Here is a 23644-nt window from a genome sequence, read left to right as displayed (position 1 = left end):
TCGGAAAGCGCGGCCCATAAGATTACTTCACCAGCGCCATCTGCTGGCTAGTAGCGCATTATTTTGGTGTATTTCTAAAAAAAATTTGCTTTGGTCACTCTTTATCAGCCGGCATTTACCAAAAAAAAAATAAAGCAGAATAATGGCAGATAAAAAGGTAAATTAAATAGAATATCAAAATTGTGGTGCTTAATCTTCATAATCGTGACCTGGCAGGTGGGTGGCAACAATGACGGCAAGGAGAAGCGCCGTAAAGAGTCCATTCTGGACCTCTCCAAGTACCTGGAGAAACAGATCCGCGTGAAATTCGCGGGCGGCCGCGAGGCGTCCGGAATCCTCAAGGGATACGACGCGCTGCTCAATCTGGTGCTGGACAACACGGTTGAGTATCTGCGCGACTCGGATGAGCCCTACAAACTGACCGAGGAGCAGACCCGCAGCCTGGGACTGGTCGTCTGTCGCGGCACAGCCCTCGTGCTCATTTGTCCACAAGACGGAGTCGAGAGCATAGCCAATCCGTTTATAACGCAATAGTCCAAGGATTTGTGGCTAGGATGCGTTCCAGGATGTAGACTAAGTACAAGGCTCTTTTGGAAATCGGTTTAAATATATTTAGCGGAGACATACATACATACGTATAAATTAGTTCTTAAAATCTAATCAGGCCGCAAAGTACCACGTTTATGAGCCCGCGAAAGTGTTTAAGCTTCTCCATAATATTTAGTGTTCCGATTTTAAATTTAATCACTTTATCCTCTTCAGGTATGTTACGAAGTTATCTACGGGTTTGCTTACGGTCAGATTTTGAAAGCTGAATCATCTAAATATGCGTAATCCAATTTATAAATATTAATTTTTCTAAACAATTGAAACCTAAAATTTTATCAATCTTATCCAATTATTTATGGAATGCTCCTAGCATTATGGATATATCCAAGCGCCTTGCGCCGAGCTCTTTAGTGTCCAGCGGGCTATCACCTTAGTCCAAGCCGAACTCGTTGCGAATCCAGGGATACTGTGCAGGACAATCCATGCAAGTGTAGAAGAACCGATCCTCCTGCAGCACTCGGCTTCGCACCTTGCACACATTCGGCGTGTTGCAGACCTGCTCGTGGGGATCCAAGTCCTTTGGCTGGCAGTGCCAGGACTCGAATTGGTGCAACTGGTTACTGGGCGTGGGATGGCGCATCCATTGAATCGCCTGCTGGTTAGTCACGAAGAACACATCCGGCAGCTTTTGCAGATCGTCGAGGAATTTCTAAATGATCAGGAAGGAATGAAGATCTAGTATTATGCTGACAAATGGAATATTTACCAGAAATGCATTCAGATAGTCGACTTTCTTGAACCAAGTGGAATGGAAGTACAGGCCAAAGGGTGCCCTATTGCTGAGGTAGTGCCTCTTGAAGTTGTGCGTCAGCATTCTGTACACATCCTCGCCGCTCAAATGCGGCGGACAGGTGTCCACCATGCCGCACATATACTCTCCCACTTCCAGTTGGTTCATCACCAGCTCCCAAATGCCGGGATAACTCCTAGACGGGCAATTCTGATTCACGCCCGTGCAGCTGTGCGGCATCTTGTAGTCCAAGGTGTAGGGCCACAGAGGAGGGTTCGAATGCGGCGCAACCATGGAGGAATCGTACACGAAACCAAACTCCTTCATCATGAGAAACTGTCGATTCCAGCCGACGCGCAGAAAGGGTACTCTCATCCCACGGATCTCCTCCATTCGAACCGCTGCAAACTTATTGATGATATTGGCCTGGCCAACCATCTCATCGAACCAATCCTCAATTGTGGCATTCTTGGACCACCACATCTCTGGACCGCGATGCCTACGGGCAATCAATTAAAGTGAAATCTCAATTTGAAGTCATTTACAGGCTGATCAACAACTTACGTTACTGAGTGCACTGCGATCTCGTGACCATCGTTCCAAAGCTTCTGCACATACTGATAGTTGGTAAACGGATGCGAAACATAGAATGTGCCCTTAATGGGACACCCATTGGGGTTTCGCCTGTGCTGTGTGAACAAAACCTTGGAGAACAGCTCCCAGTTATCGTGATTGATGGCATCGTCGAAGGTCAGCAGTATCATCTGCGGAACACTCTGTGCCGGAAGACTGCCGGGTATCTGGGTGCCATCCTTTGAGCAGAAGCACTGCGGCAACTGGCACTTTCGCGGATCACAGGCACCAGCCGCATTCGGATCGTGCTCCACGTCGCACCAGCCTTCGTCGGAGCCGTCGGGACAGTCCACCGAACCGTCGCAGAAGTACTCCTGCGGCAGGCAGGTGCCGTCGGCGCAGCCCAACTGGTACTCATCCGCACAATCGGCCATCTCCAGCAGTGGCTTTGGAGCCGGCGTCTCCGCGCTCACATCGCAATTGTCCACATTCGCCTTGAAGTCGCAGATCTGACGCACCACATCGAAGAGCAGTCCCTCGGAGCACTTGAATTCGAACACCTCGCCGTCGAGGCAGAGGAAATACTTGGCGCACTCGCTGTTCGTCCAGATCTTGTGGACCGGCCTGTTGGGGTTGCGGTAGAAGCGTGCATCTTGCATGCAACTGACTGCGCCGGAGGTCGAGCGGCGATGCCGAGTCTGGTTGCCGACTATTCCATCATTGTCTGCAAAGCAGGCACACAAAAAACAAAAACTGGGTGTGAGATAGCCGTGTGTAATTAACAAGGAGACTGATTACTGAATAATGCATTGACCCAAAAACGATACCGCTCACGTCAGCCCAAAATTAGCCGCTTGCAGCAATATTTTTGCCTTTTTTCCAGCTGGATACCACCAATCACGCACTGAAATGGGTGGTGCGCATAGTTGCGAATAGTAGTCAACTATTACGGAGCAAGACGACAAAAAGCAAAAAAAAAACCCCGTCGCTACTTCAATTGAAACGAAAAGTTGGACAAACCTCAAGGAAATATCTATATGAATGTGTGTAGGCCACTTGCTCATTTAGAAGTGCCTGAATTCCGAGGAGTTGGACTTCGATGACCTTTTTGATTGGCTCGAGGCCTCAATTAACATTATATTAACCATAATGTGATCTCAGATGATCTTCCCCCGTGATTTAAACGTGATGGAAACAATAGTAAGACTTGCAACTAGTCACGAAGTACAGCTGGCACAAAACTAGCACTCAAAATTATGTTGACTTGCCATTTAAATGACTTTACATTTTTCCAATTTTTATGCACCAGCAAACTTGGAATTGGAAATATTGGTTAAATATTGCTAGAATCAGAGTTAACTATGAAGCACCTTTGAGATATACTTGTGTAATAGGTCTTTCTGGCACCAACGCCAGCTCCACGCACTTGGAAATGCGTCCCAGCCATGTGCCAAATTGCGGCCGACGGGCTGAAATGCGTTTGCATCATGGATCGGCAGCAATGGCCCGTAGCCGTGCCGGACTAGATCGTAACTCAGGCGGTTGGGCAAGCGACGTGTGTTGGCCAAATGCAAGATGCGATCTCGAGATTGGAGATATGTGCATATGTATGTGGCGCTATAGCAGATAGCCGACTGACTGACAGTCCGTGTGTGTATATCTCCATCTCGATCTCCATCTGAATCTCAATCTGCAGCTCTAGCTGAATGTCTAGCTGGGGCAGCTGGGCAATTGCAGCATTTAGAAAGTAAATTTATCATCTCCGCTGGCCAGAGAGGCCAAGGCAGCGGGTCAGGAAAATTTCAGCAACTGTCATGGGGTTCAATGCACACGCTCTTTTTAGTTTTTGTTTTTTGGGGACGGGTGCGGGCTTGTGGACAACCCGACTTGGCCCCACTTGGCTGGCAGTTTCGTGTTATATAACTCCTTCGATTCGATCGACAACTTTCACACCCAATGTGCGCATGCGCGCATGAGCATGCCAAAAACTAAATAAATTCAGTCGAACCCAATCGAAAAGCGAACAAAAGGAGAGAAAATTACCAATGACCAGGGCGTCCAGCGAAGACGACATAATCATTAGCGCCGCCATCATCCAGATGCACAAACTGGGTAATCGGTGGGCGTTGGGGATTCGCGCTGTTGGTTGTGGTTTCGAGCGCCGCTGGGCGGAAGCGACGACCTTGACTGTGAAACCCGTTTGGCCATTTGCATTAGAGGCATTTTCCCCCGGGCAGAGCATTTTTCAGCCTGCTTTCCACTTTGCCACTCGCGTTTGGGTTTGGCCGCTTGCTTTGAGCGCTGTAATCTTGCGCGCGATCGGAAAACCGAAGAAAAACCGCCAGTGAAAATGGTTCCGCACCGAGCCAAAGTCGAGTTGTGACTAAAGTCGTGCGAGATGCAGCCAAGGCATTATATATTTGGGCATTTCTCTGACTTGCGGATAGCGGAGAGAAAGCTCTGCGCAGTGGGTGTCTCGCTTATGTTTTTGGGGAGCGAAGAGCGCGCTGAGTTATTCATAATTTCCAAACTATTACACGGCGTGTTTGGAAGTTCAATAGTTTGCTTGCTAATTATGAAATTCATGCATTTGAAATATTATTTTGTGAACTCCATCGAAAAAACTACTTAGTTGAGTTTTATTGTTATTTAATTAATAATATTTTATATTATAACTACAAATAGCAGTTTCATATATGTTTTAGAATATTTATTTGAAATTGGTTCTTAGCGTCGATGTAACGATTTTTAATTTAAATTCAAACTATAGAGCTGCCAACGTATCTGAATTTTTCTTGTCAGTATTTTGCGAGCACATCGAGACGGTCACACTGCTGATAGCGTCCTATTACCATTGGCGCCCGAAATCGCGATTTTGTAATTCGTGGATTTTTCCTAGATAAATCCACACGGAGAATTTACTGAGAATAGCACACGATGCAGAAGGCGCGTCTCAGCAAGGGCACGCCCAAGGCAGCTGGCGGAGCCCGGCAGAGCGGCCAGTTTCGCGTACCGCAGCTAACTGCTCAGCAACAATTGCGGGCGCAGCAAAAACAGGAGGAGGAGGACGCCGCCGCGGACGCGCTGGATGATGCACTGATCTTCGACGACGAGGAGGGCGGCACCCGGATCGGCGACATATACATACCGCCTCCGGTGCCGCCGCATTGCTCCATGGAGAGCACCGGACCGCGCCTGATCATTTCGAAGATTGTGAATCGGAATTTCAAGAGCTATGCGGGCGAAGTGGAATTGGGTCCCTTCCACCAGAGCTTCACTGCCATCATTGGACCCAATGGCAGTGGCAAGAGCAACGTTATCGACTCCATGATGTTTGTGTTTGGCTGCCGAGCCAATCGCATCCGTTGCAAGCGCGTATCCACCTTGATCCACTCCTCGTCAAGTTATCCCAATCTGCGTAGCTGCTCGGTAGCCGTCCACTTCAAGCAGATCGTAGACAAGGGCGACGGCACATGCGAGGACGTGCCCGACTCTAGCATTGTTATCGAACGCACTGCCATGTCGGACAACTCTTCCTACTACCAGATCAACGACAAGCGGGCGCAGCTCAAGGATGTGGCTAAGCTGCTCAAGAAGCATCATGTGGATCTGGAGCACAATCGCTTCCTCATCCTGCAGGGCGAAGTGGAGTCCATTGCCATGATGAAGCCAAAAGGGCAGACTGAAAATGAAACTGGAATGTTGGAATACCTGGAGGATATTGTCGGAACGCAGCGCTACATTCGCCCACTGCAGCAGATAAACCAACGGGTAGATCAACTCACAGACGACCGAACAGAAAAGCACAACCGCTGCAAGCTGGCCGAGCGCGAGATGAAAGATCTGGAACAACCGTTCAATGAGGCCGTCGACTATCTGAAGAAGGAGAATGAACTGGTGCGCACCAAATCCTTCCACATCCAAAAGATCATCAGCATCAAAAAGAGCAAGCTGGAGCAGTACACCCAGGAGCACGAAGCCTGTGCGGAAGAGCTGAAAACCCACGACGAGGGCACTGCTGCCCTGAAACAATCGCGAGCCGAAAAGGAAACAATCATCCGAAAAGAAATTGAGTAAGTACTTAATTTCAACTTCAAACTGAGCTATATATTACATTACATTACTTTATTTCAGAGCCTACGAAGCTCTAGTGAAGAAGCGCGAACAGATCAAGAAAAGACTTGTGACTGTTGAGAGTGCCTACACAGAGATCCAGAGCACAATGGAGAACACGAACAAGCAGCGCAAGAAGGACAAAGCACAAATAGAAAAGAACGAAAAAGAGGTGGAGAATCTGCACATGTTGCCGGAGAAAAATCAGCGCGAGATCGAAGATTGCAACAAGAAATTGGAGAGCCTGGAAGTAAATAAGGTGACAATGAATGAGGAGCTTGAAAAGCAGCAGGCCGAGTTAACTAAAACCACTGCGCCACTTACCGAGAAGCGCCTTAAGCTCAGTGACGAACTGGTGGGCCTTAAGGAGAAGGTCAACACGGCTAAAGGAGAGCTGCAAGTGTTCGAGTCGCAGCTCAAGATCCTTAAACAGGCGGAGACAACTGAGTCAAGGAAATATGAAACCCTTAAAAGTTCGTACGAGCAGTCGCAGAAAAGTCTGGAGGAGAAAGTAACAAGGGTGGACGAGCTGAAAGAAAGCATTCCACAGATGAAGACCGAAATTGTCAGCAAGTCCGCGGAAGTGGACAAAATGGTTAAAGAGGAGCGCAACCTATCCATGCAGTGCAACAAACTAAGAACAGAGGTATGGTTTATATAGGTGCATTCTATATCGTTCTTCTATTTATAAATACCTTTTTCGGCAGATCAATGAAAGATCTAGCGTCATGCAGGCTCAGCGATCCAATAACAAGGTCCTAGACTTCCTCATGCGTATGAAGATGGAGGGAAAGATCCCTGGTATTCTAGGACGCCTGGGTGATTTGGGTGGCATAGATGCCAAGTACGACATTGCTATTTCGACTGCCTGCGGGCGGTTGGACAACATTGTCACGGACAACTATGACACCGCATCGGCGGCCATTGGCGCTCTAAAGGAGTACAACGTGGGCAGAGCCACCTTTATTACGTTGGACAAGATTGAGCACCATCGTCGTGATGCCAACTCCAGGATAAATACGTAAGTAATAGCAATAGAGAATGAAAATGTAGGGTACTTACACCATTCACTTACTATTGCAGACCAGAAAACGTTCCTCGTTTGTACGATCTGGTTAAGGTTGAAGATGACCGCGTACGAACCGCTTTCTATTTCGCCTTGCGGAACACACTGGTGTGTGACGATCTAGAACAGGGCACCCGCATCGCCTACGGCAGGGAACGCTACCGAGTTGTGACCTTACGTGGAGAGATGATCGAGATGACGGGAACCATGTCTGGTGGCGGCAATCGTCCTATACGCGGAAAAATGGGTACCCAGGTGCGCACCAAGACGGCAGAATCGGCTGACAGTTCGCAAATATCCCAGAAGGCGTTAGAAGACATGCAGATTCAGGCGGAGGAGCTACAGGCCCGCGTCAATTACTGCCAGGAACAGCAGGGCAGTCTTGAGCGCGAGATTCAAACCCTGAAGAATGGCTTGCAGCGTGACGAGGCGGAGTACAAGCGGCTGGCGGTGAGCATCACTTCCCTGGAACAACAGATGGCCAGCAACCTGAAGCAATGCGATGCGCAGCGGCAGCGAATGCTCAAGAAAACAACAGACGAAACAGCAGTCAAGGAGCGGGAGGAGCAAATAGAAGCAGCGAAGCAAGAGCTGGAACAAGCACAATTCGCCGAACAAGCTGTCTCCAGCCAAATCGAAGAGATCCAGAACCAGTACGATACCCTTAGAAACGAAAGTGTCAAGCCCGTGGAGGCCAAGATCAAGAAGGTAAACAGCCAGATCGAAAAGCTGGCCTCCCACGTGCGGTCCTTGCATGTGGGCTTGGCCACAGCAGATCGAAACATAAAGAAAATCACTGGAAACACTAATAATCTCCGTGAGAATATAAAAACTGCAGAAGAAAAATTGAAATTGTTGAATGAGGATCGAAAGAAGGCTCAGGAAAAGAAAGAGGAGCTGGAAAAGGAAATGGAGGAATCGGAAGCGTCCATCGAGGGCGCCAAATCCCAATCCTCCGATATAAAAAAAGAAATAGATGAGATCACCAAGGAGGAGAACAAACGAAATATCGAGCGCATTGAAATAGATACTAAGCTACAAGCTGCAGCGGGAAGAATGAACAAGGTGAAGAATGACATTCCCGGGTGGCAGGCTCAACTGGCGCCTTTGAAGCTCAACGAGATTCCTGGAGAGACTGAACCACAAGCGCCACTTAAAGAACTCAACGAAGAAGAGCTGGAGGCAGAGACTCTGGAAGCCTTGCAATATAAGCAAACTATGCTGGAGGAAGATCTGAAAACAAAGAAGCCCAACTTGAGTTGCATAAAGGAGTTCAACGAGAAGCGCTTAGTCTACCTCGATCGCGTCCGTGTGCTGGAGGACATCACCTCCAAGCGTAATGAGATGCGCGACAAGTACGAGGAAGTGCGCAAGCGACGGTACAAGGAGTTCATGGATGGCTTTAGCATTATAACGAGGAAACTGAAGGAAATGTACCAGATGATCACACTAGGCGGCGATGCTGAGCTGGAGCTGGTCGACTCCATGGATCCGTTCACCGAGGGCGTCAATTTTACGGTGCGGCCGCCAAAGAAAAGCTGGAAATACATCTCGAATCTCTCAGGCGGTGAGAAAACTCTCTCCTCACTGGCACTTGTGTTTGCCCTGCATTATTACAAGCCCTCTCCGCTGTACTTCATGGATGAAATTGATGCGGCGCTGGATTTCAAGAATGTGTCTATAGTGGGGCACTATATCAAGGTAAATATCTCTGTGATTCTTTTCTCACATTCACATTTTAACGCCAATTGTTGTCTTTACCTAGGAACGTACGAAAAACGCTCAGTTCATAATTGTTTCACTTCGTGTCAACATGTTTGAGCTGGCCAATTTCCTGGTGGGCATATACAAGGTCAGCGATTGTACGGACTCCATCACTATGCTGAACTATCCGCCTACGCTGCCCACTCAGTCGCCGGTGGTCGCTAACAGCCAGTACGTGGGTGGAACGATTGAGGGGGATAACACGATAGCTGGCGAGAACCAAGACGATACACCCACGGAGGAGAGCCAAGCCCCGCCGTCAGAGCAAATAGTCCGCTTGATTGGCGAGTTGGGGAGGGATACCACATTTGCGCCGCCCTTGGAAAGTACGGCAAGGGACACAATACTCGCGCAAAATGTTGAACAGGGCGCCACTGAGGTTGCTGCTCAACCGTCAGATGCCACGGGAGAAGTAACCACGGATGTGTCCCTAGCAAGTCCGCCATCTTCCCCACCCATACTCAATGTTTAACTCCAAACTACTTCAATATTGTAGAATGTTTTCTTATCTTGTAAAGGGGCATGTTGTAAACTGCCTGGTAATCTAATATCTGGTGAAGACCGAGACGTAATTTGATGACCTCAGGTGGAATCGGTATTTCCAATTGGTATTATCCTTTCAATACTTATAATAAATGTTACATAAAATTGTACAGGCATCTTTTTTATTAAAAATCCCAGTGGGCTCTAACTATATTCCTAACTAAAGCTGGCCATAATCTTTGAGCAAATTCCTTCCAGCGCCTCAGTGGTGACGTTCTTGAACTCCGTTAAATCCTCGCCAGAATCGCAGGCTTTAGATATCTGTTGATCCAGAGGCAGGGAACCCAACAGCGGGATTCCCATTTCGGCGCACATGGCAGGGGCTCCTCCGGTTTTGGCTGGAAATATTTCGGAGGTATTTCCACAATGGCCGCAACGGAAACTGCTCATATTCTCGATCACGCCCACAATGGGGATATTTTGCTTTTTACAAAAGTTGATCTCCTTGCGTACATCCAGCAGAGACACCTCCTGTGGAGTGGTTACCATCACTGCGCGCAGGGATTCCGGGTTGGTGTCGTCTTTCAGGTACGAAACAACAGACAGATGCTCATCGGAAGTGCCAGGTGGTGTGTCCAACAGCAGGAGATCCAGATTTCCCCAGTCCACCTCGCTCAGGAACTGCCTGATCATGCCATTCTTTTTGGGGCCCCGCCAAATAATGGCATCGTCCACAGAACCCAGAAGAAATCCGATGGACATCAGGCACACGTTATCCTCGATTCCCACAGGTGACCAACCGTACCCGGACTGGTGGACACTTTCCCCAAGGGCGCCCATCAAACGCGGTTGCGATGGACCGCAAATGTCGATATCAAGCACGCCGAAGTTGCTGTCCGGATTACTCCTGGCCAGATAGCGAGCTAGCAAGCTGGTTACCGTGCTCTTGCCAACGCCGCCTTTTCCGGACAGGATCAGCAGCTTGTGTTTGACATCTTTCATGGATTCGACCACCAAGGCCTTGCCGGGATCTTCGAGTTTCTTGTTGGGATCGCTGCAGACTCCTTGGTTGGGGCATCCCGAACAGGCGCTTCCCTTGCCCGCATCCTCGCTTTCCACGCCAGGACAGTGTTCCGGAGGAGGTGCCTGCATGTCTCTTAGCTTTAATAGTTCAAAATCCGTAAACTAATTGTGAAATGAAATGATAACAAGGGAATAGTGTGGCCAATTATTAATCGAACACTCATACAAGTGTTGATTAACTGTAATTAAAATTAAAAATAATATATAACTAAGATATTCAATTTTATTAATAATTTAAGTTATTTATATTTTCCACCCTGTGATGTTAAGATGCTATATTATGATGTACGGATTCTTCACTTAATAAATAATAATTAAAAACAAAAAAAAAGTATATTTTGATGTAAATATTCATATTCATATTAAAGGAACCAAAAATGGGTTTAAAAAAATAAAGATATTTAAGCAAAGTTAAAACCATTGAAATAATTTTACTTTTAATTTTGTAAGAAAGTAAGTAAGTAATTAGAATATCATTAAAATTAGGTATAATTGTAAATTAAGTATAAATAAATGAATTTAAAATGATAAAAAATAAATATAGAATAAAATTATAAATATGTGTTAGCTTATACTTATTAGTATCTTTTGAGTAGCGGTATTTTTAGCCGCCCAGCATACGGTCACTCTCCATTTAACTTGCTTGTCATCGCATTCGGCAACTCACAAACAACTTGTAATTTTCGTTGAAAACCCCGAAAGTATAAATATAATAGCAACATGGAGACTCTACTGGGTATCAAGGGCCCCGACTTCGTGATGCTGGCTGCGGACACCACCCACGCCCGCTCCATTATAGTGATGAAAGAGGGTAAGCCTAAATGGTGCTCATTTTCTTGGGGGCTTGGGTCTTATTTCGTGAGTCTCCTTGAATTTCCATTGCAGATCAGAACAAAATCCACAAGGTGTCGGATAGTCTGCTTATTTCAACCGTCGGCGAATCGGGCGACACGGAGCAATTCACCGAATTCGTTTCGAAGAACATAGCGCTGTACAAGATGCGCAATGGCTACGATTTGAGTCCACATGCATCGGCGCATTTTACGCGCAAGAATCTGGCCGAATATCTTCGCAGTCGCACGCCCTACCAAGTCTTCATGTTTGTGGCCGGGTAAGGATCGAGAGATCAGTCAATCCGTATGCTTTCCATGCCTAATGTGTTTCCTCTCCAAAGCTACGATCCCAACGCGGGTCCGGAGCTCACCTTCATTGACTATTTGGCCAATGCACTGCCTGTGAATTACGCCGGTCACGGCTATGGTGCGATCTTTGCATCCAGCATCTATGACCGATACTGGCACCCCAATATTACCCAGGACGAGGCCTACGACGTCTTCAAGAAGTGCATTGCCGAGATCCAGAAGCGCCTGGTCGTCAACCTCAAGAACTTCACCGTCGCCGTCGTGGACAAGGATGGTGTGCGAGATTTGGAGCCAATCAGCGCTGCGAGCCTGGCCGCTTAGTTAGGTTTTGATAGAAGCATTTAAAATGCACAGTTTTGTAATAAAATGCGTCTGGATTTTTGGCTAATTTAATACACAAAGATGGTTTATCGGCTTAAAGATAAATTTTAGTTGGGCAAAGTTGGTGTTCTAGACGATCATTAAATAATTTCAATGTTCAACAAATCGAATTATTAAGTAACATTTTTTATATCTTTTAAAACATGTTTAAAAGTGGATCTAATTTTAGTATCCTCGTGGTATTTTTATATCCCTAGTATTTTTCATCGCATCGGTGGCAGTCACACTAAAAGTTGTTATACAAAATAAATAGTATTTTTTAACACAATATGAGCCTTGAACAACAGTCGGCCGTGGATCCTCACAATCCCCATGGATTGGGTGAGTCCTGAGAGTATTCGAATGTGCACACTAACTGACACTGCCCTTGCCAGGCGATCCAAATGATACCAGGTTGCGCAAGGTGGAGCGCGAAGTACTGATACCCAAGATAATGCGCGATCGTGCCAAGACGGAGTTCTGCTCAAAGGAGGTGGCCGACTTCCAGGATTGCTGCAAGGCCAGCAGTATACTAATGGTGGCCACCTGCCGGAAGCAGAACTCAGCCCTGAAGGAATGCCTCACCCAGTGGTATCAGAACGATGCCTTCAAGGAGGAGTGCAAGCAGATATATCTACAGGAGCGCGCCGACTATCGCAGCACTGGCATACCCAAGAAACACCGGCTGGAGAAGTTGTAGAGTCCCTGAATAGTTCCTTATTGTTGTTTGCTTTGTACAAAAGTTAAGTAATTAAAACGCCGCACAATAGTCTCTGTTACTGTGGCTTCCTTCAAGTCCCTGGAAGAGCTTATCTCCTTAGGCGGTTGGACAGTCAGGATCAGCACATCCTTATCAGAAGTTTCTGCCACGCGTTGAACACCCTTCAAGTTCTTTGATTGATAGTGATCCGTATCACCAGGCCTTTGCACAATGACCAAAAAGCTGGCATGGTACAAGCGAGGACTTTGCTTGTAGATAACTAGAAGAGAAAAGTTAGTAGATATATTTCTCAGCTCTCTAGTCAAAACTTACGAAAATCACCGCCGAACTTAATGCCACTCTTGATTACCCAATTCTTGGACTTCAAATACACATAGCTGGCCAAGTTCTCAACAAATTTATCATTTTGATCTTTGGCGACCTCCACAAACATGTGGAAGTCCATGAAATTGCCGGCTAAGTTGGTTATGTCTAAAACATTTAAATAGTGAGCCAGGAAGCAGGACTCTTCCATTCCCAGGAGCAGGCTTTCGTCCTCGTCTCCACTTTCCGGTCCTCCGCGAGATTTGCTTCCCTTGCCAAAACAACCATTGTCATGCAGGGATTTAGCCTGTTCGGGATCAACTATCTCGACGGATAGTCCTGTAAATCTTCCCTTGTAACGTTCGCCATCCTGGCCACTTGGAAGAGGCGCGAAATTCGCATTTTTACTGTAGCAGCGCTTTCTTTTGCAAGCAAATGTAAACTGCATTCTCAGAGATGCCAAAAATAAACAAACCATTAAAAATACCAAAAACATATGTTTACCCTTTCAAAACATTTCTGGGATAATTGAGCATCTTAGTGATGGTCACACTGGTAAAGTTTATCAGCTAGCGTTACATTTAATGCAAGTTTCGTTTCTTTGTAGAAATCCCTTATAATAACCTCTGTTTTAGAAAAATGGAGGAGGCGGGATGCAGGGTTTGCCTGCGGCAGGAAGGCGACATGATCAACATATTCGATGCGACACAGGACCCGGGAGTTTCCATTGCCGATATGATTACCTGCTGGTCTGGCCACCAAGTAGAAAGAGGCGACTTTTTGCCGGAAACCATCTGTCCAGAGTGCTTGGAAGACGCCCGTGAGGCATTTGGGTACATTCAAAAGTTTGAAGGGGAGAAGATCTGTAAAATATTCAAAAGCGAGAGCTCGCAAATAGAAAACCAGCTGGAAGGACCTGAAACGAATGTAGCCCAGAAATTCCATGTAAAAAACGAGCCTGTGGACGATGAGCTATACCTGGAAGCAGTCGGCACAGCATCAAATGATCCATTCGAGAAAGACATATGCAAGATAGAAGCTGAGGAGATTAATGAATCCAGTCTCCCCAACTATATTTCAACAGAATTGGATCTGGATACAATCCCGACTATTCCAATCGTACCTTCTCGTGGTAAACGACGCTACAAGTGTTCCATGTGCTCAAAATCTTTCGCGACAGCCTCGCAATTTAGTCGGCACATTCTAACCCATTCAGAAGATAATGCCGGTAGCGATGAATCTGGCTCAGATTTTCGCAACTCTGAAGCGGACACCTACGAAGAGGATGACTATAGCCCTGCATCGGAATCGGACATGCCTGCCCAAAAGTATCACGTCAAACGGCGCATAAAATGTGTTGCATCCATAGCGCATTTGAAGCAACATTCACTAAATCAATCTAATATCAAGGCGAAATCTAGTTCATCATGCAGCACTACTTACATGCCCTACAAATGTAATTACTGCCCGAAATATTTTAAGGACAAGGACTCCTATAGGTTACACCTTCGATCCCATGGAAAGCGATACAAGTGTTCTCAGTGTCCAAAGTCTTTTGCGAATTCAAAAATGCACAAGGAACATACTTTAACCCACTCGGAGGATTCATCCGTTAGACCAAAGTGTCCGCCATCAGATCCTCCCAACCGGGCTTTCAAATGCCCCAAGTGTCCCAAGCTGTTTCCGTTTTCCTCCAGTTGCAGTCGTCATCTACTAAGTCACGAGAAGACTCGCCCATACCAGTGTCCGGAGTGTCCCAACTCGTATGCCCGTCCCCATGCATTGCGTGCCCACGTTTTATCCCACTCCAAGGAGCGGCCGCACAAGTGTGAGCAATGTTCAAAGTCATATCGTCAGATTTACCAGCTCAATGCACACACGCTGACACACAGCGAAGAGATGCTGTACAAGTGCAGCCATTGCGACAAGTCCTTTAAGTATTCATCTAATCTAAGCCGCCACATGCGGTTGCACAATGGGGACAAGCCTAAGGAGTGCGAGTTCTGTTCAAAGAAGTTTTCCCAAGCTAGCGATTTGAAAGTTCACATCCGCATCCACACGGGGGAAAAACCGTATAGGTGCGCCAACTGCAATAAGAAGTTTTCGGTTCTATCAAATATGAGTAAACACCAAAGGAAATGCCTGTCGTAACCTCCGTGATTCCTATTATAATAGAGATAATCCGTGAAGAGTAAATAATGTTTTGTAAGATACAACCTATGTGCTTGTTGTTAAACATGAAAACATCGTTACTTTTTTTAGATTTTTGCTATTCCTATGTGTTGGTAGATTTCAAAATTAATTGAAATAAATCACCAAACAACTACAATTAAAGAACACAAAATCTCCTTTAGAAATATGTGCCTTAAAAACGAAAATAAAAATAAATAATGAATTAAGATCCGAATTTACTTTTTTATTTAACTTAATAATATTTCTCAAATGTAATATACCACAATTACAGAAGACGCGTTGGCAGCTCCAAGCTACCGATAACATCGGGCTCTGCTCGACATATCGATTTCTTATATATCGAATATTCGATTGAAGGCTGCAGAAAAGTCACAAGACCAGTCAGCTGAATTTCGGTGCTGTGTCGCAGTAGTGTGAAAAACACTCGGTTGTATTTGATAGATTTTCATAAATTCTGTGCTTGAATTTGTGTGTGCCGAGCGTCGTCGCAAGAAAGCCCTCAAAATGACTACCGCCTTGTATTTGCCCGAGGAGAACATTGGTGAGTTTTCCCCCTCACCGCACCTCTCACTCGACCTTTGCGAAAAATCGAAGTGCGAGTGTGTGGGTGTGTGGGGTGGTTGGCCGTCCAGCGCAGCACCCCGTTCTTAATTCACCCATTAACTTGGTTTACTGCTTGCCCCCAGATATGATTGCTGCCACCTCGGTGCTGCAGCAGCAGGCGGCGGACATCCGCACCAGAACGATCAACTGGGCCTCGTACATGCAGTCGCAGATGATTAGCGAGGAGGACTACAAGGCAATCAGCGCATTGGACAAGTCACGTGCCAGCTTCTTGGCCCAGAACTCCAGCCAGGTGGTGAAGACGCTGCTTAATCTGGTTTCGCATCTGTCGAAGGACTCCACCATTCAGTACATCCTTGTGCTGCTCGACGATTTGCTGCAGGAGGATCGCTCCCGTGTGGATCAGTTCCACGAGACAGCCGGCAAGCTGAAGCAGTGCATCTGGGGTCCGTTCCTGAACCTGCTGAACCGTCAGGATGGCTTTATCGTCAACATGTCGTCGCGCATCCTGGCCAAATTCGCCTGCTGGGGCCATGAGACCATGCCCAAGTCCGACCTGAACTTCTATCTGCAGTTCCTGAAGGATCAGCTGGCCAGCAATGTGAGTCTGATTGTGTGTGGTACTGGGTTAATTCCTTCGATAGCATGTTTATTGTAGCCTGTTATCTGTTTATGAAGATAGGAGAGCATGTGAAGATTGTACCAGTATACGTAGTTTTCTGAGCAATGCTTGTACTGAAAGTTTTTAAATATTATTTGTATATAGTCAAAACAAACAGTTTTTATAAATGATACATGGGTTTCCTAGGCAGGCATTTAGCTTTCAGCATGTAATATATAGCTTATGATACTGGTTAGCATGCTTTGTTTTAGTGATATGCAAATGCTATAAATGCAAAAACATTTCTAATACAAATTTATTCTAATCCGTTAACGATTTCCTTATGGAAATCAAATGACTAAGACTTTAATTAACCACTAAATCAGTTAAGAGCTAAGAAACCAAATAATCTGCATTCTGCATGTCTTGTCAATATTGAATACCTCTAATTTATTTTAATCTAACTAAACCAAGCAATACTGACCTTGTATACGTTGGAAAACCAAACAAAACTGACCTCGTCTTGGTGAAATACTGGTGAAATCTCTGCGAACGGGTTGTCAACGCAATGAGTTTGTTACTTCATTCTGCCATACATCAGCACTCAGAATCTTGTCACACCATCTCCAAACCGTATATTATCCTGGATTTTTTTAAATTCGCCACCTCACTTCTACCGATCATCACGTGCAATCGTTGTCATGTGTCAATTATGCACCAGAATATAAGTTTGTTATTACCTTGTGTTCTTGTCCATCTATGGTTTTAATTTGTTCCGCTACACTCGAACCCTGTGAACAATTTTAATTTATATGCAATTTACCGTCTATGAATTGATTGAATCGATGTCTGTGGACGAACCGCCCCCACAACCAACGACCCTCGACCTCTGATCCCACCCGTAGGGCTTAGCATATCTGCAAGAGATGGCCCAGCTGGCCAAGCGGACACAAACGATCCTTGTGCACACGCATGGACCGCATGGCAAAGACAAAGACCACCATGGCCACCAGTACAGTCCCACACTGGCCCAGCTGCAGCAGCAGCACGAGCTGGCCGAGAGGGCCAACGAGAGCTATCGCGAGGTGGGCGTTGGCAGTGATCACCAGCAGCAGGATGGCAAATGTGTGATACCGGTATTCCAAACAACTAAACCCCAAACCAAACTCTCAGCAAACCACTCGCCGAAACAACCCAAAACATACACTTACCCACCCACCAAAAACCGCACAAAAACACGAATAAACTATAAAACATTTATGGTCACACGAAGGAACACAGTCGATAAGCTCAGTCAATCCTTATAGTTCCAATTTTGATAGAATTTTAGAAATATAAAAACTTCATTTTATCAAATATAAAAGGTTTACCAACTTTTCTGTTATTTACGTATAACAGGAATTTGTAAAATTTATCTTGTAACTGATCAATGATTTTGACTTATTTCGTAAATATGCAAACTAAACAAATAGTATTTCGTAGTTTTTCTTCTTTACTTTTATTTTTTATAATTCCTACCTCTTCGACTGAGATCCGTGTGTTTGTGTGGCAAATCTTAGTCTATTTCGTAACTGTTTACTAACCCAACTAATAGCGCGTGAGAAGACAGCAAAGGAAAATCCAGCGCGAAGGCTCTAGCTGCCAGTGTTGTCAAGCAGTGTATGAATCAGTGCATATCAGTGTGGTGTAACGGTAATTCGAAGCCCGGGTGATGGTTAAAACTACACGAAAATCAACCAAAATTACACACAGATAAACCAATGGCATAAGGTGAACTGTTCGAACCCCCATTGATGATGTTGCATTACCAACTTTATCTCTCTTAAATGTTGTCCACTTTCTTTTTCACTTTATTTCGTATATTGTACGTAGCTTTAGTAATTATCGTTGTCGTAGCTAGCGAAAAATAGATTTCAGCAGATATCGTCATAACTAACAATCCTAACCATCGAAACTATAATCGAATACGAGAGTAAAACTAATCACAACATTTTACCATTGATAGAACAACGAATACATCCAGTCGGTGGCCAGGTGCCTGCAGATGATGCTCCGCGTGGATGAGTATCGATTCGCCTTTGTGGGAGTCGACGGAATCAGCACTCTGATCCGTATCCTGTCGACCCGGGTCAACTTCCAGGTGAGTTTGAAATTGAAATGCGTAAATTGTTTGGTACAATTTAAATTCGATTTCTTATTCATAGGTGCAATACCAGTTGATATTCTGCCTGTGGGTGCTGACCTTCAATCCCCTGCTGGCCGCCAAGATGAACAAGTTCAGCGTGATCCCCATCCTGGCTGATATCCTCAGCGATTGTGCCAAGGAGAAGGTGACACGCATTATCCTCGCGGTCTTCCGCAATCTGATCGAGAAGCCGGAGGATTCATCGGTGGCCAAGGACCATTGCATCGCCATGGTCCAGTGCAAGGTGCTGAAGCAGCTATCCATCCTGGAGCAGCGTCGCTTCGACGACGAGGACATTACAGCCGACGTAGAGTACCTGAGCGAGAAGCTCCAGAACTCGGTGCAAGACTTGAGCTCCTTCGATGAGTACGCCACAGAGGTGCGCAGCGGTCGCTTGGAATGGTCGCCTGTCCACAAGTCGGCCAAGTTCTGGCGCGAGAATGCCCAGCGCCTGAACGAGAAGAACTACGAGCTGCTGCGCATTCTCGTCCACCTCCTGGAAACCTCGAAAGATGCCATCATCCTTTCCGTCGCCTGCTTCGACATCGGAGAGTATGTGCGCCACTATCCCCGCGGCAAGCAGTAAGTACAGATTTAATGTTACATACAATTCTATTAACAAATCCTATTTGTTTAGCGTCTTGGAACAATTGGGAGGTAAGCAGATCGTGATGCAGCATCTTGGCCACGAGGATCCCAATGTGCGATACGAAGCCCTGCTGGCTGTGCAAAAGCTGATGGTACACAACTGGTTAGTATGGACTTTCAATGCCTCTCATCTCATGCGCTCCCCTTCTCCACATTCAGGTCCAGTGATCCTCATATCACTTGTTTTCAATTCATGACCAGGACTATCATCAAAATTCTCTGTGTACTCAAAATCCGTTTGTTTCTCTCTTTGTTTTTATCAGGGAATACCTGGGCAAGCAGCTGGAGAAGGAAAACGAGAACCAGAAACAAGGTGCCGCCCCCATCGCTGGCAAGGCCTAGGTGGTCTAATCAACAAGTCATCCATGCGCAGGCACACAACAAATATTCTAGCCAGGCCGCCAGCCTGAAACCTTAACTAACAATAAGAGTCGTAGGGGGATCTATATCTCCAGCCTGATCCTCCGCTTCTCCATCACACTTGCAATGATGTTTGTTCTTGCTATCTTTAAGCGCATGTTTGTTCCCCGTTTAAACTAAGTTTTTGTTAGCCCATACCTCCGTGTACGCCCATTTACGCCCTCAGTTCTTAGAAAGTATTGAGAGAACAATTCGATTTTTTGTTGGCATTCCAAAAAGCAATTCACTGTAATGGCAGAACAAATACAAGCAGCTATCCTCTACAAATTGTTCCATTCAATTCGATTGTTTATATATTTTGTTGTTATTATTATTTGTGTTCTTAATTTTATGAGTGCGCCGCTGTACAGAGTTTTTCTAAACCAGATGATATGCGCTTATTACGTTTATATAGTTGCATCTGAGCACCCACATCTAAGCAAAAAACGAAACTAAAGAAAACAAAAAATATATTATATAAACCTATCAAGTATTTCTTTCATTAAAAAAATAAATCAAATAAGCATAATTGAAACGAAAAATATGTATTGCATAATAAAGTTGTTATTAAAGTGTATGATACAATTTTGGGAGTGTAAAAGAAAATATACATAAATTAGCCAAAAATATAAAAAGACCAGTGTATTCTTGTTTAACGATTGGAAAAAAAAATTGTGAATTAAGAGAACATTTCGACGCTAATAGTTTTCTACTTTCTCTCTCAGTTATACAATCTTATTGTGACGTTTCTGCGTATCGACTCTTTCTTTGTTGGATGTTTTCAGTGACTTGTGCTTGTGATGTCTACGCAATGAACTCAAGAATTGGTAGCAGTCCAAAATGATTTGTGGTCATCTTTGTGCGACTCAGATGAGCAATGCCTATATAGATCAGCCAACAAAAAGTTGTAGACAAAAGCAAAAAGAATGGTGCAGTCGAATTCATCGACTATCAGATACCTATCACTCAGATGACGGGTGAGCAATAGAGTTAATTAAAAGCTTTTTTGGGCATATCGATATAAATTGTTAAGTCAATTAACATTGCTTTATAATTATGATTTGTCCCTATTTTAATAAACTTTCGTGTCAGATCAAAATTTAGGACGAAATTAGTTATGATCGAAAATCTGATGTCTACGGAATTTATAACACTGATTAAAAATAACAAAGGATTTTACAATATTCCCAACAATAAAAGTAGTATTTAGGACCTGCGAGCTACAAAAACCAGTTCCTCCCATAAAAAATTGTATATAATTTTTTATTTCTTTTTTTATTATTTAACTTTTGTTTGTGGATGTCACAATTCTCATCGGATTTAAATTAAATATTCCACTTTTTATTTAAATTAAATAATAAATTGTCCTATTTAAACTTTATAATTAACATAATTGTAGTTCTTTAGGTCTGTACTATGTTGATTTGTAGTTGTTGCTGCTGCTGCATTTGCTTGCCGGACTGTGACTGAACACAATAATACAGTTTGACATCCTGCAGTGGTTGTGGGTGAGTTGATGGACAGCACCATTACTTGGTGGCCGACTTCAGGTAGGCGATCAGATCGCCGCGCTCGTTGGGCTTCTTCAGACCGGCGAAGATCATCTTGGTGCCGGGGATGTACTTCTTGGGGTTCTCCAGGTACTCGAACAGGGTGTCCTCGTTCCAGGTGATGCCCTTAGCCTTGTTTGCGTCCGTGTATGCGAAACCAGCCGCCTGTCCGGTCTTGCGACCGATCAGACCATGCAGATTGGGTCCAACCTTGTGCTTGCCACCAGCCTCAACGGTGTGGCACTGGGCGCAGCGCTGCACGAACAGCTTCTTGCCCTTCTCAACATCACCAGCAGGAACGCCCATTATGGATTATGTGGTTAAATAATGTGTTAACACGGACTCGACTGTAAAAAAATGTGTGTTATCAATGAGTTAGTTGTTCATATAACCAATACATCTGTTATCTTACAACTTAGGTTTTAAAAACTTAAAACTGGCTACTAAATGGGTCCAAGGTTCACAACTGTCACCAATTGTGTGTTCTATTCTAATAAATTGATTACAATATATATTTCTTATCATTTGCTAATCTACTTAATCAGAAATTCTTGACCCACTGCAAAAAATAGTTATACAATTTTTAAAACCATTCAATAATAGTCCCAATTGAACCATTTTGTAGATCCTGATAAAAGATTCAGCCATACATACATTATCAAAGGATTATACATGTAGATCTTTCAGGAGCTCGGAACTAAATATTTAAAGATCATGGCATTTAAATACGGGTGATTTCCCCACGTTTCTTATATATGTATTTTTAAGGTATTGAAATAACAACTTCATTATATCACCAAAAATTTTCATGCGCGGGAAATAATGTAGGTAGTAAAAACATATTTTTCCTGTGTATGGACCGTGAATTAATATTTGTCCCCTTGCCCCGTTATATAAACAATTGATAAGCTCACTGCGGAAACGGAATTATTAAAATTGCTCATGCTAAGTGCATTAGTCGGCTGTTGATTTTTTTGATAAGGCCCAATGTTTATTATCTAACGTAGTCTGCAATTTCATTGCGGCCACCCCCCCCTTTAAATCCACATACTTTGCTCTCACTAACACGCGCGTGGAAGGCGACGCAACGTCATCAGAAACCCACTTTGAAAAAACTTCAGACGCTGGTCACATGTTGCCCCCACATTCTTTCTCTCCTTCTCACACGCTCTTTGTGTTTCACTCGCTTATATTTGCCAGTCGGTGATTAATTGCGTCAGAACTGCTCAGCAACAGGCGGAAAACTTCCAGGAAGCATCATACGAAAAACGTTAGTTGTTTACATAACTATTATATTATTCCAGGGTCTGTGTTACGGTCATCCTGTTAATTGCCGGATTATAAATTGCATGCAGCAATTTGAACTTGAGAGTGCAAAGTACCGTTGCGGTGAGTAATTCACCTACACATCACGCATATAGACTGAGAGAAATTCGTATTAACTGAAGCTCTTTCAGTTCTAGAAAACCATGTTACTTCAAATACATTTGTCTATAAAAAAACCTAATATTTATAGATTAAAAAATTTGTCGGCTTTTATATATAACTTGCATTTAATATCAACCTTTTTTCTTAATTTCTTTCTGTGTAGAGTATCATGCACTTTGGCAGTGAGAGGTGGCAAAGCAACAACAATGTCAACATCCCATTTGGCCTTGGTGAGAATTTTTTCAGCTAATTGCCGTGCGTGTGTGTGCGTGAGATGAAGGGAAAGTGCAATTGGAAAATTGGAAGCAGGCCAAAGGCAGCTGTGTTTTTCCTTGTGTGGGTGAGCAAGGTGGTGAGAACAAAAAGATGTCTGAAAATTGGGCCAACAACCAAGTTTCCTGAGAACAGCAAATGTTACATAAGCCGACTTTTCGCAGAGGTGAAATCTCTTTTATTTATATTATAGAAAACTGCACATCGCAGAAAGAAAACCTGCTTAGCAACCACGTGGCGTGCTTAAAGACCGAAGCTGAAGCATAGGCAAAAAAAAATTCCAAGAATTAATTTTTTGTCACTGAGCGAGCGAGACAGCTGATGATCGGGTACGCCACTCTCTTTGCTCATGTAATCGACTCTCTCCGGGGCTTTTTTCAATGGCAATGTGACTTTGGGATGCTATTTTTACTATTAACCACTGCTAATATTTGCTAATGGAAAACTCGCTAAATAAACTAATAAATATCTAATGAAAAATCATACTTATACACACACACAAGGACACGTTTATGTAACCCGAATCATCCCCCAAAAATACGTTAAATTTGCATCGAATCATTTTCAGAACACAACACAGACGCTGGATGTTACGTAAACAACACGGAAGTGTTTCTAATTTTTATCTGACTTGGAGCTTGATAATCAATAAGTATTCAAGGTAATATTTACGTCACTTGAATATACGAAAAGTCCACCCACTACTTACATTGAACACAAACGTCGAGCGTCGCCGATTTTTCACGAATGACGAGCGCGCGTTATGTCGATAGGTAATTAGTGTGACCAGAGTGACCGGTGGCCACGCATTAAAAAATGTCGCAATCTTTTTTATCCGTAATTATCCACTAAAGGG

General features: G+C 44.5%; 10 protein-coding genes and 1 long non-coding RNA gene across 12 annotated transcripts; 7 read left to right on the top strand and 4 right to left on the bottom strand.

Annotated features, from left to right (window-relative positions):
* Positions 1–57: 57 nt before the first annotated feature.
* Positions 58–872, top strand: LOC6614420 (U6 snRNA-associated Sm-like protein LSm7). Its single transcript, XM_002038817.2, has 2 exons — positions 58–157; positions 217–872. The coding sequence occupies exons 1-2, from the start codon at positions 143–145 to the stop codon at positions 532–534; spliced, it is 333 nt and encodes a 110-aa protein (XP_002038853.1). The 5' UTR covers positions 58–142; the 3' UTR covers positions 535–872.
* Positions 873–920: 48 nt separating this feature from the next.
* Positions 921–4154, bottom strand: LOC6614419. The gene is made up of 4 exons (XM_002038816.2): positions 3956–4154; positions 1904–2636; positions 1316–1838; positions 921–1258 (listed from the first exon to the last, which is right to left on the bottom strand). The coding sequence occupies exons 1-4, from the start codon at positions 4152–4154 to the stop codon at positions 980–982; spliced, it is 1734 nt and encodes a 577-aa protein (XP_002038852.1). The 3' UTR covers positions 921–979.
* Positions 4155–4745: 591 nt separating this feature from the next.
* On the top strand, positions 4746–9508 carry LOC6614418 (structural maintenance of chromosomes protein 4). The gene is made up of 5 exons (XM_002038815.2): positions 4746–5985; positions 6047–6671; positions 6733–7046; positions 7109–8792; positions 8857–9508. Exons 1-5 carry the CDS (start codon positions 4850–4852, stop codon positions 9325–9327), a joined length of 4230 nt encoding a protein of 1409 aa, XP_002038851.1. The 5' UTR covers positions 4746–4849; the 3' UTR covers positions 9328–9508.
* Positions 9499–10566, bottom strand: LOC6614417 (cytosolic Fe-S cluster assembly factor NUBP1 homolog). Its single transcript, XM_002038814.2, has one exon. The coding sequence runs from the start codon at positions 10488–10490 to the stop codon at positions 9555–9557; it is 936 nt and encodes a 311-aa protein (XP_002038850.2). The 5' UTR covers positions 10491–10566; the 3' UTR covers positions 9499–9554.
* A 478-nt stretch (positions 10567–11044) lies between these two features.
* On the top strand, positions 11045–11964 carry LOC6614416 (probable proteasome subunit beta type-2). The gene is made up of 3 exons (XM_002038813.2): positions 11045–11232; positions 11307–11532; positions 11596–11964. The coding sequence occupies exons 1-3, from the start codon at positions 11142–11144 to the stop codon at positions 11882–11884; spliced, it is 606 nt and encodes a 201-aa protein (XP_002038849.1). The 5' UTR covers positions 11045–11141; the 3' UTR covers positions 11885–11964.
* A 174-nt stretch (positions 11965–12138) lies between these two features.
* LOC6614415 (COX assembly mitochondrial protein homolog) lies at positions 12139–12721 on the top strand. The gene is made up of 2 exons (XM_002038812.2): positions 12139–12265; positions 12319–12721. The coding sequence occupies exons 1-2, from the start codon at positions 12214–12216 to the stop codon at positions 12621–12623; spliced, it is 357 nt and encodes a 118-aa protein (XP_002038848.1). The 5' UTR covers positions 12139–12213; the 3' UTR covers positions 12624–12721.
* On the bottom strand, positions 12618–13419 carry LOC6614414 (probable tRNA-splicing endonuclease subunit Sen2). Its single transcript, XM_002038811.2, has 2 exons — positions 12957–13419; positions 12618–12903 (listed from the first exon to the last, which is right to left on the bottom strand). The coding sequence occupies exons 1-2, from the start codon at positions 13393–13395 to the stop codon at positions 12641–12643; spliced, it is 702 nt and encodes a 233-aa protein (XP_002038847.1). The 5' UTR covers positions 13396–13419; the 3' UTR covers positions 12618–12640.
* A 77-nt stretch (positions 13420–13496) lies between these two features.
* LOC6614413 (zinc finger protein 135) lies at positions 13497–15348 on the top strand. Its single transcript, XM_032721455.1, has one exon. It carries the CDS (start codon positions 13587–13589, stop codon positions 15096–15098), a length of 1512 nt encoding a protein of 503 aa, XP_032577346.1. The 5' UTR covers positions 13497–13586; the 3' UTR covers positions 15099–15348.
* Positions 15349–15501: 153 nt separating this feature from the next.
* LOC6614412 (V-type proton ATPase subunit H) lies at positions 15502–20122 on the top strand. 2 transcript variants are annotated; one of them, XM_002038809.2, is made up of 7 exons: positions 15502–15681; positions 15827–16305; positions 17211–17441; positions 18311–18445; positions 18510–19072; positions 19128–19241; positions 19402–20122. In XM_002038809.2, exons 1-7 carry the CDS (start codon positions 15645–15647, stop codon positions 19478–19480), a joined length of 1638 nt encoding a protein of 545 aa, XP_002038845.1. In that variant the 5' UTR covers positions 15502–15644; the 3' UTR covers positions 19481–20122. The 2 variants fall into 2 exon arrangements, with proteins under 2 accessions (XP_002038845.1, XP_032583174.1); XM_032727283.1 differs by lacking the exon at positions 17211–17441 and having other exon boundaries at positions 15505–15681.
* Positions 20123–20803: 681 nt separating this feature from the next.
* On the bottom strand, positions 20804–23590 carry LOC6614411 (cytochrome c-2). Its single transcript, XM_002038808.2, has 2 exons — positions 23498–23590; positions 20804–21434 (listed from the first exon to the last, which is right to left on the bottom strand). The coding sequence occupies exon 2, from the start codon at positions 21391–21393 to the stop codon at positions 21067–21069; it is 327 nt and encodes a 108-aa protein (XP_002038844.1). The 5' UTR covers positions 21394–21434; positions 23498–23590; the 3' UTR covers positions 20804–21066.
* LOC116803544 lies at positions 21902–23271 on the top strand. Its single transcript, XR_004363651.1, has 2 exons — positions 21902–22476; positions 22679–23271. It is a non-coding gene; the product is annotated as an uncharacterized LOC116803544 (long non-coding RNA).
* Positions 23591–23644: the final 54 nt, after the last annotated feature.

The sequence above is a fragment of the Drosophila sechellia genome, chromosome 2L, assembly GCF_004382195.2.
Source record: "Drosophila sechellia strain sech25 chromosome 2L, ASM438219v1, whole genome shotgun sequence".
Taxonomy (NCBI): Eukaryota; Metazoa; Arthropoda; class Insecta; order Diptera; family Drosophilidae; genus Drosophila; species Drosophila sechellia.
Note: the sequence above shows the minus strand (reverse complement) of the source record. Positions and strands in the feature narration are given on the sequence as shown.

Bases quoted from the DNA above. Each gene is read 5' to 3' on its own strand.
- LOC6614412 (XM_002038809.2), top strand. From the start codon at position 15,645: ATGACTACCGCCTTGTATTTGCCCGAGGAGAACATTG. The intron at 18,446-18,509 runs GTGAGTTTGAAA...TCTTATTCATAG, and splicing joins CGACCCGGGTCAACTTCCAG to GTGCAATACCAGTTGATATT. The intron at 19,242-19,401 runs GTTAGTATGGAC...TGTTTTTATCAG, and splicing joins AAGCTGATGGTACACAACTG to GGAATACCTGGGCAAGCAGC.
- LOC6614418 (XM_002038815.2), top strand. From the start codon at position 4,850: ATGCAGAAGGCGCGTCTCAGCAAGGGCACGCCCAAGGCAGCTGGCGGA. The intron at 6,672-6,732 runs GTATGGTTTATA...CTTTTTCGGCAG, and splicing joins GCAACAAACTAAGAACAGAG to ATCAATGAAAGATCTAGCGT. The intron at 7,047-7,108 runs GTAAGTAATAGC...TTACTATTGCAG, and splicing joins GCCAACTCCAGGATAAATAC to ACCAGAAAACGTTCCTCGTT.
- LOC6614416 (XM_002038813.2), top strand. From the start codon at position 11,142: ATGGAGACTCTACTGGGTATCAAGGGCCCCGACTTCGTGATGCTGGCT. The intron at 11,233-11,306 runs GTAAGCCTAAAT...TTTCCATTGCAG, and splicing joins CATTATAGTGATGAAAGAGG to ATCAGAACAAAATCCACAAG. The intron at 11,533-11,595 runs GTAAGGATCGAG...TCCTCTCCAAAG, and splicing joins GTCTTCATGTTTGTGGCCGG to CTACGATCCCAACGCGGGTC.
- LOC6614414 (XM_002038811.2), bottom strand. From the start codon at position 13,395: ATGCAGTTTACATTTGCTTGCAAAAGAAAGCGCTGCTACAGTAAAAAT. The intron at 12,904-12,956 runs GTAAGTTTTGAC...TTTCTCTTCTAG, and splicing joins TAAGTTCGGCGGTGATTTTC to TTATCTACAAGCAAAGTCCT.
- LOC6614419 (XM_002038816.2), bottom strand. From the start codon at position 4,154: ATGCTCTGCCCGGGGGAAAATGCCTCTAATGCAAATGGCCAAACGGGT. The intron at 2,637-3,955 runs GTAATTTTCTCT...CCTGCTTTGCAG, and splicing joins GCTGGACGCCCTGGTCATTG to ACAATGATGGAATAGTCGGC. The intron at 1,839-1,903 runs GTAAGTTGTTGA...GATTGCCCGTAG, and splicing joins ATCGCAGTGCACTCAGTAAC to GCATCGCGGTCCAGAGATGT.
- LOC6614411 (XM_002038808.2), bottom strand. From the start codon at position 21,393: ATGGGCGTTCCTGCTGGTGATGTTGAGAAGGGCAAGAAGCTGTTCGTG.
- LOC6614415 (XM_002038812.2), top strand. From the start codon at position 12,214: ATGAGCCTTGAACAACAGTCGGCCGTGGATCCTCACAATCCCCATGGA. The intron at 12,266-12,318 runs GTGAGTCCTGAG...TGCCCTTGCCAG, and splicing joins TCACAATCCCCATGGATTGG to GCGATCCAAATGATACCAGG.
- LOC6614417 (XM_002038814.2), bottom strand. From the start codon at position 10,490: ATGCAGGCACCTCCTCCGGAACACTGTCCTGGCGTGGAAAGCGAGGAT.
- LOC6614413 (XM_032721455.1), top strand. From the start codon at position 13,587: ATGGAGGAGGCGGGATGCAGGGTTTGCCTGCGGCAGGAAGGCGACATG.